At 29.6% G+C, this 21,261-nt stretch overlaps 3 protein-coding genes across 3 annotated transcripts in view; 1 reads left to right on the forward strand and 2 right to left on the reverse strand.

The window, feature by feature from the left end:
* The window catches only part of LOC113388565 (coiled-coil domain-containing protein 96), a 17,717-nt gene extending 3,525 nt beyond the window's left edge, over positions 1-14,192 (forward strand). The window contains exons 3-13 of the mRNA XM_026625934.1: positions 2,344-2,416; positions 4,631-4,759; positions 4,849-4,914; positions 5,332-5,489; positions 8,035-8,130; positions 8,195-8,452; positions 10,349-10,489; positions 10,559-10,760; positions 11,770-11,918; positions 13,606-13,740; positions 14,064-14,192. Of these exons, the coding sequence (XP_026481719.1) occupies positions 2,344-2,416; positions 4,631-4,759; positions 4,849-4,914; positions 5,332-5,489; positions 8,035-8,130; positions 8,195-8,452; positions 10,349-10,489; positions 10,559-10,760; positions 11,770-11,918; positions 13,606-13,740; positions 14,064-14,192 (1,536 nt within the window). The remainder of the gene's footprint in view (positions 1-2,343; positions 2,417-4,630; positions 4,760-4,848; positions 4,915-5,331; positions 5,490-8,034; positions 8,131-8,194; positions 8,453-10,348; positions 10,490-10,558; positions 10,761-11,769; positions 11,919-13,605; positions 13,741-14,063) is intronic.
* A 1,888-nt stretch (positions 14,193-16,080) lies between these two features.
* LOC113387916 overlaps positions 16,081-21,261 on the reverse strand; it is a 17,167-nt gene continuing 11,986 nt past the window's right edge. Inside the window, exons 2-5 of the mRNA XM_026625300.1 lie at positions 16,853-16,906; positions 16,719-16,763; positions 16,390-16,650; positions 16,081-16,328 (exon numbers count right to left, since the gene is read on the reverse strand). Coding sequence (XP_026481085.1) covers positions 16,115-16,328; positions 16,390-16,650; positions 16,719-16,763; positions 16,853-16,906 — 574 coding nt within the window. The 3' untranslated portion in view covers positions 16,081-16,114. The remainder of the gene's footprint in view (positions 16,329-16,389; positions 16,651-16,718; positions 16,764-16,852; positions 16,907-21,261) is intronic.
* Positions 20,175-21,074, reverse strand: LOC113387917. The gene is made up of 3 exons (XM_026625301.1): positions 20,940-21,074; positions 20,487-20,762; positions 20,175-20,422 (listed from the first exon to the last, which is right to left on the reverse strand). The coding sequence occupies exons 2-3, from the start codon at positions 20,711-20,713 to the stop codon at positions 20,212-20,214; spliced, it is 438 nt and encodes a 145-aa protein (XP_026481086.1). The 5' UTR covers positions 20,714-20,762; positions 20,940-21,074; the 3' UTR covers positions 20,175-20,211.

Consider the following 21,261-nt stretch of genomic DNA (forward strand, 5'->3'; position numbering starts at 1 on the left):
ATGAAGTAAAACTTTTAATATTGTATGAGTAGGCAATTAAGAAAAAAATAAAAAAACATCATATTTGAATTTTAAAAATCATTTATTAATAATCACATAACATCAATAACACAGTTTAAAACAACAACGATAGATTAATTGCTATCATATTTCATATATGATATAATAGGTTTGTGATAACTAAAATGAGAGACATAAATTTTGCTTTGTAAACTATGTACATTCTGGAGAAAACTGCATCAATAGTCGAGCCATATCTTGTGGTTGAATCAAATGGAGAATTATTCATCGTTAAATTAAATTTATTATTTAAAAAATCAATTAATGGTTGAGATTCTTCTGAACGAAAATTGACATTGAAATCTCCAGCAAGAATTAATGGTATCTCGTTGTGATTAGTGTTTAAAAGTTTTGCACCCTCATTAGAAAAAATGAAGTAACTGCTGATGTTCAATTCAATAATATTTAATATGTTTTTATTGGGAGAAATTTAAAGGACGACTATAATCATGTTTGATTCTGTGTGTTCACACAGCGATCAACTGCAATATTACCTACTTGTGTAATTTCATTAGGAATATCCAGTAATATCGTTGGCGCAAGAAACTGCAAAGGAGTCGCATTATGAAGAGTATCTGAACATGAATGATAGACATTAGACAGCTACACCATCTGCTCTTGAGTTTGATCGTTTGTATTGAGTAACGCAGTAATAGTTCTGAATATTAATTCGTTCATTATTAATCCAAGTTTCCGAAAATAACAAAAACGTACAACGTGTAGCACTTTATCTTGCAGATCAGGCAAATGAGCTCGTAAACTTTGGCAGTTAAAGGAAAGCAATGAAATGCGTTCAAACTTATTATCTCACTCAATTTTTCTTCTTGTGTTATTAATCTACAAGTTGAAAGTCTTTGGAATTCAGTTTTTAAGTCCATTAATCCTGCTGGCCGTTTTCTTTCATAATAAAATTTTTGTCGTTGTTTTAGAAATGATGAACAATCCATTAATGCTGGTAACTCGTGATAATGCAACATATAGAAGCTGCTGATTATGTGTTTATTGTATTCATATACAATTTTATCAAAAGTACCACCTTGTGATTTGTGTATTGTGAGTGCACAAGCAGACACTAAGGAAAATGATTTCTTTTGACAAATATGATTTTATTTCTATTCATTGGAATAGATGAAGATTTCCTAAGAATCGGCACAGCTGTCCTACTGATATTAAGAGTTTGAATATGATGTGCAGCTTTCTTCTTATTTTGTTACCTATCTTACCAGGAAATTCAAACCATAAACGTAGAAGTTCATCATTATCGCCACGTTCTATGTACACTAATTTTCCTACACAACCATTAGCTAAGCCATCACTTACATCAATATTAGTTGTTATTATGTAAAATTTATTCAGAACTAAAATTATTTCATACGGCAAACCCCGGTATCAATAACCGATTTTTGTGAAACTGCTGACGAATGTATGATTGTTGATATGTCGCATGGCAACCTACACAAATATCCGTGGCAGTAGATATTATTTTGTCTTCAACGAGATTTAATATAATTTATAGATTCCATGACACATTTATTCTCTAAGAAAAGTCTTATTCCATGAGGACATAATACAGCAACCTCTTCTTTTGTAAAAAAAACGTGATTCAATTAATGCAAGTTCATATAGGGTTTAGCGCTCGACTTACGCATGACATGACGGGAGTGGATACTCGCGACATCAGCGCTTACGGCGTCGTAGTGTTCAACTTCACGTTGGCATTTTCGTTGCATTTGTACGGATTTACACCCGTGTAGCCTAAAGAAATTTTTACACCATATCGCGCCTAAAGAAGTTTTACTTCAAAAAAGTTTATTATTGTAATTTTATTTTTATTTTGTTAAATACAAAAATACTACTGTATCATAGTGAGCCTTCATTTTAATTTTTATTTGTCAAAATATTTTAAAATAAATTTCCAATCATAATTAATTTTCATATTTAATTTCTACAAAACTTGTATTTTAATTATGGACGTTATTGACGAGGTAAATATTATGATTACTTATTGAAATCAATTAATTAAAAATTTGTTAATATTCTTAACAATTTAGAATACTTTAAGTATATGAATAAATATAAAAAACATAATAAATTGTAACTATTTATAAATAATATTAAGAAACTACCGTTTGAAAAAGAATAAACTTTATTTGGCAACAACGTTTACATCAATTTTATTATTATTACACTTCACAATTTATTTTTATATCATCTTAAATAGTATTATTGAAGTATTTTATTAATATTATATTTTATTTTGATAAATATATTTTTATTTTCAAGGATGAGGAAAGTTATGAGGAAGAGAGTAGTGTTGCCAGCGTTGCCAAGCAACAACCCGATGATAATATTCTTGGTTTGTTATTAATTAATGATAATTATTGTTATTAAATAGAATTATTATTACTATTGCCTATATCAAAGATATAAAAGTGAAATAATATTTAATAGGAAAGTGTAGGGATTTGTAAAAAATGTTTTTGAGAGAGTAAGAGAGAGAAAGAAAGAGTAAGAATTTTGAGAGAAAAGAAGAGAGATATAGTAAAAATGTTTTCAACAGAGAGAGATAGTAGTAATGTTTTTTAGAGAGATTTAGCAGTAATATTTTTGAGAGAGAAAGAGAAAGAACATTTTTGAGAGAGAGAAAGAAAGAATGTTTTTGAGGAAAAGGGAGAGAGGGACAGAGTAAACATGTTTTTGAAAAAGAGGAAGTGAAAATCTAAAAAACCGTAAAAAGCAAAAAGTTTACAGTCTTCTTTTAATGTTTTTTAGACAGATTTAGCAGTAATGTTTTTGAGAGAGAAAGAGATAGAATATTTTTGAGAGAGAGAGATAGAGAAAAAGAATGTTTTAGAGGGAGAGGGAGAGAGAGAGGCAAAATAAACAGGTTTTTGAAAATATGAAAGTAAAAATATAAACGTAATTTAAAAAGTCATCAGAAATGTTCGAGAAAAAATAGTATTAAAAATGATATGTTTGGAATAGAGAGAGAGAGACAGTTGCTATACAGAATGTATGTGAGAGAGTCAGGATTTCTAATGAGAAACTCAGGATATAAGTGAAAGAGTGAGGATTTTTAATGAGAAAGTCATGGTGTTAGTTAGAGAGTCAGGATTTCTAATGAGAAAATCAGACTATAAATTAGAAAGTCAGGTTTTCTAATGAAAAAGTCAGAATGTAAGTTATAGAGTTATGATTTCTAATGAAGAAAATTGGATCTAAAGTCAGGTTTTTCTAATGACAAAGTTAGATGATCAGGTTTTTTAATGAAAAAGTCAGGATGTAAGTTAGAGAGTCAGAATTTGTAAAGAGAAAGTCAAGATATAAGTTAAAAGGTCGGGATTTCTAATGATAATGAAGTCAGGGTGTAAGTTAGAGAGTCAGGATTTCTAGTGATAAAGTCAGGGCGTATGTTAGGTGGTCAGGATTTCTAACGAGAAAGTCAGGATATGTGTTAGAAGGTCAAAATTTCTAATGAGAAAGTTAGGCTATGAATTAGAAAGTTAGGATTTTTAATAAAAAGTCAGGATGTTAATTAGAGAATCAGATTTCTAGTAAAAAAGTCAGGGAATAAGTTAGAAAGTTAGGATTTCTAATGAGAACGTCAGGCTATAAATTAGGGAGTCAGGTTTTCTAATGAAAAAGTCAGAATGTAAGTTAGAGAGTTAGAATTTCTAATGAGAAAATAAGGATTTAGGTTAGAGAGTCAGAATTTCTAATAAGAAAGTCTGTGAAAGTTTGAGAGTCGAGATTTTTAATGAGAAAATCAGGCTATAAGTTAGAAAGTTAGGATTTCTAATGAAAAGTCAGGATGTAAATTAGAGAGTAAGAATTTCTAATGAGAAAATCAGGCTATAAGTTAAAAAGTCAAGATTTATAATAAAAAAGTGAGGGTGTAGGTTAGAGGTCGCGATTTTCAATAATAAAGTCAGGATTTATAATAAGAAAGTCAGGGCGTAAGTTAGAGAGTCAGGATAAGTAAAAAGAAAGTCCTAATATATATATATATATATATATATATATATATATATATATATCAGAAAGGCATAATGTACGTGAAAAAGTCAGGATTTTTTATAACATACTTATTCAGGATGTATAACCAAAAGCTAGGACTTGGTATGAGGGAGCTAGGATGCATATATTGTACAGTGATATCCTTTACTATGTTAAAGAACGTCCTGAAATATTATAGGCCTACGAAAAGTGGTTTAATTGTAGAAATTATAAAATTTGAAATAGTACACTATGCTCTTATGTCCTAAGTGCATGATGTTAATAAATACTAATTAAATTAATGAATTTGTAAAACAACTTAAAAATTTGCTAAATCTCAATTAATATGAAAATGCCACTTGCACCTAGGTCTATTTTTATTAACTTCTTGTTGAGTAAGTTATAGTAAATTAAATCAAATTAAAATTATATAAGAAATTCAGGATGTAAATCAGAGTCAAAATTGTGTGCAAAAGAATAAAAATGCCTATGGAAGGATACAACTACAGTACCTGTATAGATCATATATTTCTAATAATATCATATATTTCTATAATATTTCTCTTAATTCAAGCTGCCGAAGGATCCCTGATGCAACTGGAGAAAACCTGGATATCAAAGACCAAATTGCAGGAATATGGAGAAGACATCGACGATGAAGAAGAAGAAGAAGGAGATCAATTCGAGGTCATAGACCAAGGAGGTGAGTTAACCAACAACTGTCCAAAACAAATCCAAAACCATACATATAAATAATTATCTATCTCAACTGCTGTTTTATTTCTTTTCTAGGAGAAGTACCAGAAGAAGCAGGCGATTGGATGTTCTCTGACATGATTGAAACCGGAGGCGGCATTGGTAAGTGGTTACAACATACTTGACTAAAACTTCTAACAACATCTCAAATAATTTATCTTCATATATATAAAAATAAGTCGGGTTTTCCTTCCTGACGATTTAACTCCAAAACGCACGAACCGATTTCGACAATTTTGCATTCGTTGGAAAGGTCTCGGGCTCCGCAAGGTTTATAGATATATAGAAAATTAATGGTGCAAAGCATCGTGCCATTTAGGAAATCATTGTTTTTCACATGGACAGTTACAAGTTGCCTGCTCACGAGTTGGAAAACCATCCGCTTTGTTTGTGTTAACGTCAGACCAAAAAACAAAAAATGTGGTTTACCAAATGGCACTTCAATGAAACGGATAATTTGCGGATTCACTTTCATTTACTTAGAGAAGTTCAACTAAAAAACTATATTTATAATTTCAGATCAATTGACAATGATAAATTTACCTCCGTCCTTGACTCATACTCCGACAGTGACTTCTTCAGTTGAAGATGAATTTGTCGAGAAAAAGGTGGAAGCTAAGATTACTGAAGATGAAGTTCTGGCAAGACTGCCCAAGATGACCAGGGATGAAGCAAAGGTAATAAAATAGTAATGGTAACATAAGAAAAGGTTACAAATCTATCTATTTACTAGCTAATCCGGCAAACGTTGTTAAGTAAGGTATATTCTAAACATTTTCTAGAGAATCAAAAATAGTAATACTTTAAGTGTATAAGGACGTGTTGTTCGAATGCTATATACAATGAAGTATTATCAAAACAATAAACCCCATTAGTGTGTCTATATATTGTCAATACAATCACAGTGGAAGTTTTATACACTTTTTATAGAAAACATGGTATAATCCATTCAATCCAAGTCTTTTTTAGTCTTTAGATATTGATTACGTTTCAAGTTTTTCAGATTCTTTTTGGATTCTAGATTTTGTGTATAAACGTAAATAATAATACTGAGCTCATACAAAATTTTTAAATTTCTAGTAAGAGAGATAGAAAATGAATTAAGTATTTCTTCTTTGACCTGCTTTTTCAAAAGATTCAAATAACATTCGATGAACTGAAGTAAATTTAATAAAAAGTATATATATAGAGCAGGGCGAGGTACAAAGATCCAAATTGACTTTGAGCAAATATAAACTATATTATGGAAACCAAACCAATTACATCACAACAAATGAAACATTTAAACCAAACAATTTTCTGACTACGTTCAGTTAAACCTCCAGCTATTTTATCATTGTATGTGCTTTTTTTATGCCTTTCAAAAATTTGTTATCTAGACCTTTTTACCACATAGGCGGGGTGACTTGGAACGGCCAGGTGGCAAACAGACTTAATGTCTTATTTTAATTCTAAAGGTATTTTACAAAATAATTACATTTTCAACTAATGCTAAAAAACTACCAACGAAAGAAAATACTTTTAGTATGGATTTTCAAAGATTACCGTTTATCTTCCGATAGCAAAGTCATAAGAAACAAGGTTATAGCTGGTTATAAATCTTTTTTCCTCTACTTTTAAATATTGTTGCTAAACAATGCTTAACTTTACTGGTTTTTGACAGATCAGTGGTGGACCTTTTTAACCCCGGACCTTCATAAATTACTATCTATTTTTCGATAAATTCTGGGAAATTATGACTGGAAAAATGTTATTCGACAAAATGTCAATTTGATCGAACCAAATTTAGGTCCTGAATTTAAATAACATTAATAAAATATAATATAACCTAAAAAATGTTTTATAAATAATAAGTATATAATTGTACAAATGAGATTTTTCAGAGCACCGTGTTTGAGAAAAATATGATTTGCAAAAAAAAGAGTGCTACAACGCCAAAAAGTGCATTTTCATATTAACATTTCAAAAAAGATGATATTTTGAGTTTCTAGTAACACTTACAATCCGTTTAATAACGTTTTTGTGTATAAATAAAACTACAGACAAAATAACTTACTACAATTTAATCATAATTAAATAATATTCACGTAAAACATCCTATTAAACGTAATTGAACATCATCTGTCAAAAACTTTTGACATTTGACGTATTAGCCTCCGCCCATTGTTTTGTTCAAATTACGCTTCTACAAAACATTTCAAATTAAAAATGTAAAGTTTTTACGCAATTTTGAAATAATATCTCACCTTTCCGACCATCTCTGGATTGGCACGAATTTTTCAAGACTAAGACTGGCCAAATCGGTTCAGCCGTTTTCGAGTTTTAGCGGATCATGTGAAGTTTATATTTTCATCAAAAAATCCGATTCGCTAATTTTATGTTTTCTCGACGTTTCAAACCATTCTGAATCGAATGAGACCAAATTTGGAAAAAGTATGTGTGTGTTTGTGTGTGTGAACAGATTTTTTTGTCGTAAATCGACGTTTTCTCAAAAGCGGCTGAACCGATTTCAAAAATTTAAAAGCCATTCGATGTATCTCGATGAGGACTATTATTTGTCAGTTTTGTGCGACGATCTGCCAAGCCGTTTCTTTATAAATAGCAGAAAAGTAAAAAAAAATTTCGTCTACGTTTTAGCCCGCAATTCTGAATCGATTTTGAAAAATCAAGAACTGTTCGAAAGATATTAGTTGGGAATGATACTGATTAGTTTTAGGTGAAAATCTACCGAGTCGTTTTCTTGTAATTAACTGTTGAAACAAAAATTGAAGCCGATGTTTATGGAACTTTTTTTGGCGATATATATATCATAGTCTTATAGAACTGACAAGTAGTTTAATTCTAAAAATTCATCAAAGTTTGAGAAAATGAGTAGTTTTTTGACGTGTGTTAAAATTAAAAATAGACGACTTACTTGGTATAACGATAGAGTTCTTGGTTTTAATGAACATACTGAGCCATCAAAGTCCTATGGAAACTGGTTCATTTATAATAATTGCTGATTTTTGAAAATTTGCTTTAAAAAAATACTCCGAGTTAACGTGTTCGTTCGTGTTCAATTATGTGTAATAAATCCACTCGGAATACTTTTAATCACTCATAAATTAATTTATTTTTTATTGGCTAAGTCGACTATTCACACATATCGGGAAGTTCATGTAACTTGCCTCAAGGCTAAATACCAAACCAACTAGTTATATATAAGATTCGTTTATTTACCAGATCGCGATACGAGAAGCAATGATCGAAAGACAACGCCTAAAGACCAAGAACGCCCTCCTGCAAGCACTTATGGTCAGAGCTTTAGCAAAACGAGAGGTAATAATCAACAAAGAAAAATTTTAATTCCAACCAACATCTCTCACAATTTTTCTTCCTCCAGCCTCCTCTAAAAGATATAGCCACCGAGCCCGGCATATGTCCTCGTTCCGACAACGTGAGCCTCTCCTTCGACTTGATCGCATCGCCTCCGATGATTTCGCGTTCGTCTATGATCGGATCGCGTCGATCGGCTCTAGAGGAGCAGCAAGGGATTTCCCCGGCTGCCGAAACGGCCGCCAAGTGCAGGAAGTACGCTGAAAAGTTGCGCCAGTACGCCGAGGAGAGGAAGGACGAGATAGAGAAGAGACAGTACATGCAGGTAGTAATAATAAATAGTAAATGGCATCGTGCCTTAAGGAAAGTTGCTGGAACTTCCCGCACTGAAAACTAAACTAGTGGGGTGTATGGCATCGTGTCTTAAGGCAAATTGCTCGAACTTCCCGTACCGTAACGAAATGTTCGAGGAATATTGAATGTTTTCAAATAGATTATTATAAATATTGTAACATTGTCTAATATTTATAAGAATTATATAAACTGAATTGCAAAGTTGAAATTCTTTGTTTAAAGTATATTAGAACTACAATCAGAATTAAAAATAAAATCTGAATTATTTTCGATATACAAAAAAATTTAAAAAAAAAGAAAGTTGAAACCAATTTTTTTTTACCAAAATCAATTATTGTGTTAAGACAAACAGAAAGTTCTTTGAATCATTTAAATCGGACGCTTACTTCTCTCAAAAACTACCATTTTTTACATATTTAGCTCCGTATCTTCGAAATGGCTGGGTCTGCCTTTGCCAAAAACTAATAAACACTTCTCCCAATCATTACTAATTGAATGTTTTTTAGATCATTCAAATCGGATGCTCCGTTCTCTCAAAAACTCGATTTCTATTTTCTGCCCTCTTTGCTCCGTATCTCCGAAACGGCTGGACCTGCCTTTGCCAAAAACTAATCAGCTCTTCTCCCGATCAATAAGAATCGAATGTTTTTTGAACCATTCAAATCGGTTGATCCGTGCGTCCGAAAAATTGTATCCATACATACATACACACACACATAGATTTTTTCTGAGGTATGCCAAAATGTTCAGAAACCTCCAAAACGTCGAGAAATGTAAAAATTTTCAATTTCGATTTTCGGCCCATTACAATAACTTACCCTACGAAAATCGAAAATGAAATTTTTTTGCATTTCTCGACGTTTTCAAGGTTTCTGAACATTTTGGCATAGCTCACAAAAATGGATGTATGTGTGTATGTGTGTGTGTGTGGTGTTTTGTATGTCCGCATTTTTTCGTCCACGTTTTCGGGCGCACGGATCAACCGATTTGAATGGTTTAAAAAACTGACAGGTCCCGCCATTTCGAAGATAAAGAGCAAAATGTGCAAAAAATGGCAGTTTTTTCAATTTGAAAAATGTGAAAATGCCGCCAATCTAAGCACAGTATAAGTGAAAAAGTGAGAATTATTTGCAAATCCATTTAGACTGTGACTATACGGCAGCACTTTTTCAATTTTGTGCAAATTAGGCAACTATTTTTTTTTTTTGGAAATTGAATTCGAAATGTAACGACGATTGTTAATGTTCTGGAGATAAATTGATTTATGATTTACATTTGATTTGCTCAGATATAACAAGATAGCCAAAATAATGAAAGCTACAGTATTTGTAATAATAAATTCTCAAATATTTCATTACGGTACGGAAAGTTCCAGCAATTTGCCTTAAGGCGCGATGCCATACACCACTAGTTTACTTTTTTTTATTAGATCTCTGGAGACACTAGACATAAAAAAATTTACCAGTTGTTCATTTCGTCAATATAAGTAATATGTTTTTTGAAATACCATTTTTAGCACTATTTGCCCCGTTTCTTCGGAACGGCTAGACCTGCCTTTGCCAATAACTAATCAGCACGTCTCCTTATCAATACGAATCAAAAGTTTTGTATATTATTCATATAAATCGGTTGACCCGTGTTCCCGAAATCGTTGACAAAAATTTGTATCCGTACACACACATATACATCCATTTTTCCTAAGGTATGCCAAAAAGTTCAGAAACCTTTGAAACGTAAAGATATATAAAAATTTTCATTTTCGATTTTTTTGCGAATACTATAACTTACCCCACGGGAAATTAATAACTACAAATTATAAAAAAGATGCTAATTGAAACTATAGTATACTGATTGATCATTCAATTAGGAACGTCTGATGACCCTGCGTGAAGCCAAGACAAGGAACGGCGCCTTCTGCGAAGAACTCATGCAGCAATTTGCTGCCAGACTTCGGGAAATCGGCACAGGTCTCAAGAGCTCCAGAACTGGAAACATCATGCCGGAGAAGGTAATAAATTACCAATTCAAGCTACCACATATCAGTCTCTATTACCATGTGGTTTTCTACCTTTTCCAGTACCTGGTTCGTCTTCTGGACAGACAGATGCGTTCCTGGAGAGCTTTGGCAAATGAGCGAGTAAGTTACATCCGAACCAGAGATCGCACTAGGGAAATGGAGACGAAGGTCGCTAATCGGGAAATTATTTCCGAAGGACTGACTGTCAGTCTTTATGAAACGATGACGCTTGCCAAGATATCCTTCACGGATAAGATTGAAGGTAACTAAAAAAAACTGGCAAACAGAAAAATTGTTTTTATAATTAACTTCCCGTAGGGCAAGTTATAGTAATCGCAAAAAAATCGAAAATGAAAATTTTTATATATCTTTACGTTTCAGAGGTTTCTGAACATTTTGGCATACCTTAGAAAAAATGCATGTATGTGTGTGTGTGTGTGTATGTATGTATGTATGTATGTATGTGCGTGTGTGTATGTATGTGCGGATACAAATTTTCGTCGACGATTTCGGGAACACGGATCAACCGATTTGAATAATTCAAAAAGCATTCGATTCGTATTGATAAGGAGACGTGCTGATTAGTTTTTGGCAAAGGCAGGTCCAGCCGTTCCAAAGATACGGGGCAAAAAGTGCCGAAAACGGTAACTCAGTTTTTAAGAGAACGGAGCGTCCGATTTTAATAATTCAAAAAACATTTTACTTGTATTGACAAGATGGAGAACTGTTCAAATTTTTATGAAGGCAGGTCTAGCGGTTTCGGAGATCTAATGATAAAAGTAAAAAAAAATGCCATTTGGCGGTCAAAAATGATCATTAGACATATGCACATCAAATTATTAGATATTTTATAAAGATTTTAACAATAAGTATAACTTTTTTTTTACATTTTTATGGGTTCCGTACCAATGCTTATCCGTTAGACGGCGGCGCGGCAGTTGCGCGCTTTGACATTTTGTCTCTATGCAGATAAAGCAGTACGATTGCTTTGAAAAACAGTTCAGAATTTCCAAAGTATGTCAAAATGAAAAAAACACATTTTTTTTTCAAAAAAATTTTGTTTTCAAAAAAAAAATTTTTTTTTCAAAAAAAGTAATTTTTTGTCAAATTTTTAGTTTCTCTCTAATTTTTTCGAAGTAAAATTTTTTCAGAAATGTTTTTAAAAAAATAATTTTTGGTACGGGAAGTTCCAGCAATTTGCCTTAAGGCACGATGCCTTAATTGCCTTAAGACAGAATTCCACTTACAGCTAGTTTTTTTTATTATTTAAGAACGTGACGAGGAATTGTCCCGAATGCGTGACAAATGTCGTGGTGACATGGTGAAGGCGGCCCACGTGCGGGAAAAGGCGGCGGCGGTCGCCGCAGACACCGCCACCGCCAGGGAGGAATTGACTGAGCTGAAGGCGACATTCCAAAGCGTAAATAATATACATACATATATTATATACTAGCTGACCCGGCAAACGTTGTTTTGCTAAGTAAGGTATATTTTAAACAATTTCTACAGAATCAAAAATATTAATACTTCAAGTGTATAAGGATATGTTGATTGAATGCTATATACAATGATATATTATAAAAACAATAAACCCCATTAGTTTGTCTATATTTTGTCAATACAATCAAACTGGAAGTTTTATACACTTTCTATAAAAAACATGCAATAATCCAATCCAAGTCTTTCTTGGTCTTTCGACTTATTGATTACGTTTCAAGTTTTTCAGATTCTTTTTGGATTCTGGATTTTGTGTATAATTGTAAATAACACTACTGAGCTTTTACAAAATTTTCAAATTTTTGCGAGGAGAGATAGAAAATGAATTAAGCATTTCTTCTTTGACCTGCATTTTGAAAAGTTTCAAGTAACATTCGATGAATTAAAGTAATTTTAATAAAAAGTATATATGTAGAGCACAAAGCGAGGCACAAAGGTCCAATTTGACTTTGATCAAATATAAACTATATTGTGAAAACCAAACCAATTACATCATAACAAATAACACATTTCAAACGAACAATTATCTGACTACATTCATAAAACTGCCAGCTACTTCATCATTGTAGAAATGTGCTTTTTTAATGTCTTTCAAAAATTTGTTATCTAGATCTTTTACCCCATATACAGGGTAACTTGGAATGGCCAGATGGCAAACAGGTTTAATGTCTTATTTTAATTTTAAAGGTATTTTACAAAATAATTACACTTTTAACTAATGCTAAAAAACTACCAACGGAAGAAAATACTTTTATTATGGACTTTCAAATATCACCGTTTATCTCCAGATAGCAAAGTCATAAGAATCAAGGTTATAGCTGGTTATACATTTTTTTCCCTCTACTTTCAAATATTGTTGTTAAACAATGCTTAACTTTACTGGTTTTTGACACATTGGTTGTGGACCTTTTTAACTCCGAACCTTCATATATTACTATTTATTTTTCGATAAATTCTGGGAAATTATAACTGGAAAAATGTTATTCGACAAAATGTCCCTTTGATCGATGCCAAATTTAGGTTCTGAATTTAACTAACATAAATAAAAAATAATATAACCTAGAAAATGTTTTATAAATGCCAATGAATATATAATTATACAAATGAGATCTTTTAGAGCACCAAAGAGTGCTACAACGCCAAAAAGTGCATTTTCATACTAACATTTTAAAAAAGTTGATATTTTGAGTTTCTAGTAACACTTGCGGCCCGTTTAATAACGTTTTTGTGTATAAATAAAACTACAAACAAAACTACTTACTACAATTTAATCATAATTAAATAATATTCACGTAAAACATCCTATTAAACGTAATTGAACATCATCTGTCAAAAACGTTTGACATTTGACGTATTAGCCACCGTCCATAGTTTTATTCAAATTACGCTTCTACAAAAATTTTCAAATTAAAAATGTAAAGTTTCTACACAATTTTGAAATAATATCTCACCTTTCCGACCATCTCTGGATCGGCACGAATTTTTCAAGACTAAGACTGGCCAAATCGGTTTAGCCGTTTTCGAGTTCTACCGAATCATTTTATCGACAGCTCCATTTTTATATATAAGATATATAATCATATGTATGTTTTATGATTTTTATTATCTAGTTGCGTGGGCAAGTTGCTCGTCTCAGACAAAAACGTGGAGCAATCCGTCTGGAGATTGAACACACAAAAGATACACATGGACTCCTCCTCAAACCAGCACTTTTATTACAAGATTATAAACTCAGCATGACAAAGGTCTGTTAATTCTTAGATACTAGTATTTATCATTCGATATCATTATTATTTAGAATATCCTGATGGTTGATCTGTATTTTTATTCCATAAACCAAATGCTACTATTATACATCAAGTGGGTCGGAGCGTAAATTTAGCTTCTTCTAGAGTAGATCACAAATAATAATCAAATTATAAAACTATACATTGGCGGTTTTGATAGAACACCTTTTGCTATCTTTTTGGATATACCAAAGTTACAGCTCTTAAAATTTTTGGTTCTTGTCGGAGACAAACTAGATTGATGTAATTTTTTTTAGTTTTACTATATTTTTAAATTTCAGGTCGACCAAATGAAAGTTAAGCTGGAGCAATTGAAAACCGAATATGCACAAATTCGTATGAAGTTACAACTAATTCGATCGATGCAGATGGCTAAAGCTTCAAAATCTATGACGAGACTACCAATGTAATTATATATAATATATTATATGAATATATATATATATATATATATATATATATTTCAATTTCAGTTCCCAGAAATCAGATTCAACACTGCCCTCGATACATCATTCACCAATTCGTAGAAGAGATTAAAAGTCAACAAACATTATACATATTTGATTTAAAATATTTTAGTAGTAAATATATATATGATATTACAACACAAGTCTGTTTAATTTAAACATTTTTATTATGAAATATTATATAAAATCTATACATATTTATAAAAGTAACAATATAATTTCTCATCTTGCTTGCTCATTTTATTTCCTATAATTTTAGTTTTTTTTTATAATTTTAGTTCCTTATTTAAAATATCAAAAAGTAGAAAGCATATTATCATTTAAATATAATTTAATTTCAAATTTAGATGTTTAATATCTTTACTAGTAATGATTTTCCTACACATTGGACATTCTTTCAAATTCATAAAAGATGACAAGATGCACGCTTTGTGAAACATGTGACCACATTTTGTAACTACCGAACAATCATAGTCGATCAAGTTCTCAAGACAAATTGCACATTTTTCCTTTCGACGTAATTCACATAAGCTTAAAAAAACAATATAATTAAATAATAGTAAAGATAATGAACTATTATTTAAAATTCAAAACTTACTAATCGATCCATAAGTTTTCAAAACAAGCTTTGTATAGAAGTTCAAGTCTATTATTTCCTGAGCGGATGCTTAGGTCTTCGAGTTCAATATGAGTTTTGCAAATTGGGCATTGTTTACAAGCATGTTTATTATGTAATTTTATGAATAAGCAGTTTGGATGAAAAGAATGATTGCATTTTCGTATTATCACTTTTGTTAAAACATGGTATGCATCCCGCTTTATTACTGATGAACAAACAAAGCATTTTCTCCTAGGGCGTCTTTTCCTTTCAAATCTAATGATTCACATATTATATATATATATATATATATATATATATATATATATATATAGGATACATAATATACATAAATTAACTTAAAAAACTTATATAGTTATTACTCAAAATATTCTCTGACAAGATCCTCGTCCACAAGAAATTTATACCCGGGTGGATACAACACATCACGGATTGGAGGAATACTTTCCTCTTTTACACTTTTAAAAAATAGATGATATGAACAATAAACAATTATTACAGCATAAATTATTATCAAAACATAAGGCATTGTTAAATAAACATAAAAAATTTAATCAAATTCAAAAAAAACAAAAAAGAAGTTATCACATTTGTTTTTGACATCTGTTGATTGGAAAACAAATGTATATTTTATGAAATTATTAAAATATGAAATTTAGACATGGTGATAGCAAGCTAGTTGATAATTAAATTAATAATATTATTATAATAAAATCATATATTTTAATTAATAGATATAATTAAGAACTTTGTATATTTGGTTTTTAAACTATTTTTCTAGGTTATGTTTGTCTTAAATGTCATTTTCAAATTTTGACATTTGGTTTGTTCCAACGGACACAAACAGAAAGTGGTCTGTTCGGACTGATCATTTTTATTAAAACTCAATTTTTATCAAAATGTTTACAGACTGCAAATTATAAAACAATTATTATAGAATTTAAATAAACATTCTTCGGGTACACATCTTTTGAATAAATGTAGTATAGTCGAGTCAAAAAAGTTCAGTCTATTGCTTTCTGTGCATTTAATATATTTTAAACATAAATATATGTGATATTACAATACAATTAAAACAGTTTTTTTTAATACAAAAAAATATATTATAAAATAAGCATTATATAAAAATGTAGTTTATAAAAATAAGATGCAAGAGACTGCACACAATTATCACTTTTTATCTTTCAGTCACTTACATTAGAGTATGTTTGTTATAATATATGAATTTATTACTTTGCTTAAGATATCAAGAAGTAGAAGGAGAATTAAGATCTAGATCTTTAATATCATTAAAAGTGATAATTTCCATACACATCGGACATTTGTTCAATCTTGTTAAAGATTTCCAGATGCATTTTCCATGGAACATATGACCACATTTTGTGATTCTCGAACAATCACTTTTGATCAAGCCATCAAGACAGATTGCACAACTTTCCTTTCGACGTAACTTATGTATGCTTAAAAACAAGAATAATATTAGATAAAAATAAAGCATTAGTATTAGATTTCAAGACTTACTCTTGTTTCCAAATAGTGACTAGAAACTTTTTGATCTTTTCTGCACGTTTTTCAAAGACTGATTTAATGATGAGGTCTTCGAATTCAATATGAGCTTTGCAAGTTGGGCACTGTTTACGAGCATAATTACTGAGTATATGCTGGTAAAAGCATATTGAATGAAAAACGTGATTGCATTTTTTAATTGTTACATTTATTTCATCTTGACCTTCGAAAAGTAAACAAGAGCTACATTGTTTAAAATATCTTTCCTGGATTTTCCTATGACAGCAATGCATAATTTATATATGTATATTTATATGTATATATAGTAATATGATATTTAGTACCTTTGTTCAAACTCCCGTAAAAGTCTAATAATTTCATACATTTCCCTGTGATAATGATGAAAAAATTTTATATACTAAATATATATATATATATATATATATATATATATATATATATATATATATTATTGTACCTTTGACTTTCCTGCCGTGCATTCAAAGCACATCTTCTTTGATAATGGATTGCCCTATGATAATAATACATAAGTTATATATATATATATATATATATATATATATTATATATAAAATTATATAAATATAGGTTGTCAAATATCTCCCTTCCGCCTTTTTGTATTATAAACCAAGAGCAAAAAAGCGGAAAGGAGATATTTGACAACCTAATATATAAATATATAAATAGAATATAAATATAAATATATATATAAAGATATATAATATAAATATAAATATAATATATAAATATATAAATATAAATATATAAATATAAATATATAAATATAAATATAAGGTTGTCAAATATCTCCCTTCCGCCTTTTTGTATTATAAACCAAGAGCAAAAAAGCGGAAGGGAGATATTTGACAACCTATTATTAAAAATTATTACCATTCCCCCTCGAGCTGCTAAGAATAATCTTCCTTTTTAAAATGAATAATAATAATAAAGCAACTAATCCTGCAGCACATATCAAAACTAAGGTCATATTGAAAAAAATAAAATAAAAAATTTAAATTAAGTTTCTTTCGAACACTTTTCCACATCTGTTTATACGAACAGTCACTAGTTTTTAAACATGTATATTTTATAAAATTTAGGAAAAGACATAATGCAGTTATAGCATTAACACTTAATTAAAAAGCATGCGTTACTTGTTTTCTCGAGAAAGTCATTTTTCGTTACAAGGTTATGTTTTCTTTTAAGTGTCATGTCAAACTTTGACATTTGGTTTGCTTCAACGGACACAAACGGAAAGTGGTCTGTTCCGACTGATCATTTTATCACATTTTTATAAATTGCTAAATAACTAGTTGGTTTGGTATTTTGCCTTGAGGAAAGTTACATGAACTTCCCGATATGATTAAATAATCGACTTAATCAATAAAAAATAAATTAACATATGATCCATTAAAAGTATCCGAGTGGATTTATTACACCTAATTGAAAACGAACAAACGCGTTAACTAACTCAGAGTATTTTCTAAAAGCAAAATTTCAAAGATTAATAAATTTTATAATTTAACCAGTTTCCTTAGGACTTTACTGGTTTATTATATTCATTAAGATCAAGTACTCTGTCGTTATACCGAGTAATTCGTCTAATTTTAATTTTAACAAACGTCAAAAAAACTACTCATTTTCTTAAAAATTGGTGATTTTTTTAAAATAAACTACTTGTCGTAAGGGCGTAATATTTCAATAAGTTGTATAAGACCGTGATATATATCGCCAAAAAAAGTTCCATAAAAATCGGCTTAAAAATTTATTTTAAACAGTTAATTACAAGAAAACGGCTCGGTAGATTTTTACCTAAAACTAATCAGTACCATTCCCAACTAATATCTTTCGAACAGTTTTGATTTTTTAAAATCGATTCGGCAGTTTGAGCTTAAATGTGGACGAAGAGTTTAAAACTTTTTTTCAAATTACAAAAAAAACGGTTTGGCAGATCGTCTCACATAACTGACAAACAATAGTCCTCATTGAGATACATCAAATGGCTTTTAAATTTCTGAAATCGGTTCAGGCGTTTTTGAGAAAACGTCGATCAAAGGTCTAATTTTGACAAATGCCAAAAGAAAGATACTAATTTTTGCAAACTTTGATGAATTTTTAAAGCTAAACGACTTGTTATAGGGCGGTAATATTTTAGTATGATCTAGAAGACTATGGTATCTACCGTCAAAAATATAATAATAATAATCGTCGAATTTTTTTTTAAAAAAACTTTATTACAAGAAAACGGCCCGGCCGATCTTTACCAAAAACTAATCAGCACGGTTCCCAACCAATATATTTCGAACGGTGTTTGAATTTTCAAAATCGATTAAGAATTGCGGGCTAAAACGTGGACGAAATTTTTTTCACTTTTCTGCAATTTACAAAGAAACGGCTCGGCCGATTGTCAACCGTTTTAATGTAAATAGTTGCATTATTAATGTTTCTAACATTTCAGAAGTGGGATTCGAACCCACGAGGTTAATGTAAATAGTTGCATAATTAATGTTTTTAACAATATGTATAATAAATCCATGATCATGAATAAGAAAAATGTAATGTCTACATTATTATTGCCTAAAAGTAGCTGAGATGTGCCCGAAATTAAAATAATATAAAATGCAGTATATGTATGGCAGATTGAATGATACACATATGAACAAGATTTGATAAATTAATTCACTTAAAATATGAAATTAAGTAATAATCAAGACCGGTAAATTTTCAATAAAGTTTTTTTTTGCAATATTATTCAAGAAATATATAATTTCTATGCATCCTTTACTAATCTTTGCATAATATTTTTAAAATACGTTAAGAATTTCACATTACAACAACAAATAGGAAAGTAAAGATGAATACATACAATTCTGCCCTTACGATATCAATTTGGAGAAGTTTAAGATGCAATTTAGGATATTTTAAATAATAAAAAAATTAAATTGAAATAATCCAACATAAAGTACCAGTGCTATGTTATGGTTATGTTTAATAATGAAAGACTAGATTTTTTTGCTCTCTATGATTTGCTTAATAGAATAAATTGCATAAAATGCCAAAAATAAGTAAGTAAAATGTTTCAAAAGCCAAATATTAATTAATGATAATGAATTGAATAATAAACTGTTAAAACATGTAAAATGATAGGGGTGGAAGCGCTGAGAACCTCAGGAGCGTCCCTGGTAATAATGTATATTAAATTATTTTAAGAAAAAATGTAATTTAAATATTATAAATTTAAAAAAAATATTATTTTTAGGTGAACGGTAAATATTAGTATAGGATATTAACAAATTGTAGACATATATATGGGTACAGGACAATGTCTGTCGGGTCATCTAGTCATTGCAATAGAGTTATTTTTCTAATATAAAAAAATAATTTATTCTTCTAATTTAAAAAAATAATAAGGATTATTATATAAAATAAACGGTAACATAAAGATTATTTTAAAAACATAATAGTATAAATACTATTGCTTAGCATTTCAGTCACTTATATATATAAATATATTTGTTATAAAATCTGATGTTAGTTTCACATTTAAAAAAGTATATATATATAATATATATATATATATAATATTAAAATACAATTTAATTTTCTAAATATATAAAATAAATATATAAAACTAAATATATAAAAATATATAAAATAAAGATTATTTTAAAGACTTAATAACTAATATTTATAAAAATAACAATATAATATATTTCTTTCATTTCATAGTCACATTTTATATTAACTTATTTAATAAAATCTAATATTAGTTCCTCATTTAAAATATCAAAAAGTAGAAAACCTATTCAGTATCATTTAAATATATTTTAGTCTTAAATTTAGATCTTTAATATCTCTACCAATAATGATTTTCCTACACATTGGACACTTTTTTGAATCCATATAAGATAACCAGATGCACATGGTGTGATACATGTGACCACATTTTGTAATTATCGAACAATCACTGTCGATCATGCTCTCAAGACAAATTGCACAGTTTTCCTTTTGACGTAATTCACATAAGCTTAAAAAAAATACATTAAATAACCGTAAAGATAATGAACTATTATTTAAATTTCAAAACTTACTAATCGATCCATAAGATTTCAAAACGAGTTTTGAACAGACGTTCAAGTCTTTCACTTTCTGAGCGAATGATTATGTCTTCGAGTTCAATATGAGTTTTGCAAATTGGACATTGTTTACAAGCATGTTTATTGCGCAGTTTCATGAATAAGCATTTTGGGTGAAAGGAATGATTGCATTTTCGTATTATCACTTTTGATAAAATATTGTAAGCATCTCGCTTTATCATTGTTAAACAAGCATAGCATAGTCTCCTAGTGCGTCTTTCCCTGAGAAGCCTAATGATTCATATATATATATATATATATATATATATATATATACCCATACACACAATGTGTGTGTATGTATATATAAATACAACTGGAGTTTGTATGCTTATTCTAACAGCTGTTTTTTAAAACTTGCATATAAATATTAATAGAATATAAAATATGTTATATACAGTTTATTACCTCTCTTCTTCTAATATTCTATTAAGAAGATCCTCATCTAGGACAAATTTATAACCGGGTGGATACACATGGATTGGAGGAAGACTTTCACTTTTAAAAAATAAATAATATATACAAAAAGCAATGAATCCAGCACCAAATATAAACATAGGGCATATTTGAATAAACAACAAACAAATTTAATCATAAATTTAATCAAAATTAAAAATAATTAAGTTTTCTCAACTTGTGTTCGACATCTGTTGATTCCAACAAATGTAAATTTTATGAAATTGATAAACATATGAATTTAGTTATGGCTTTAGCAAGTTAGTTAATAATT

The sequence above is a fragment of the Ctenocephalides felis genome, unplaced genomic scaffold, assembly GCF_003426905.1.
Source record: "Ctenocephalides felis isolate EL2017-DRISC unplaced genomic scaffold, ASM342690v1 CF-g0.4_SCAFFOLD_03572, whole genome shotgun sequence".
Taxonomy (NCBI): Eukaryota; Metazoa; Arthropoda; class Insecta; order Siphonaptera; family Pulicidae; genus Ctenocephalides; species Ctenocephalides felis.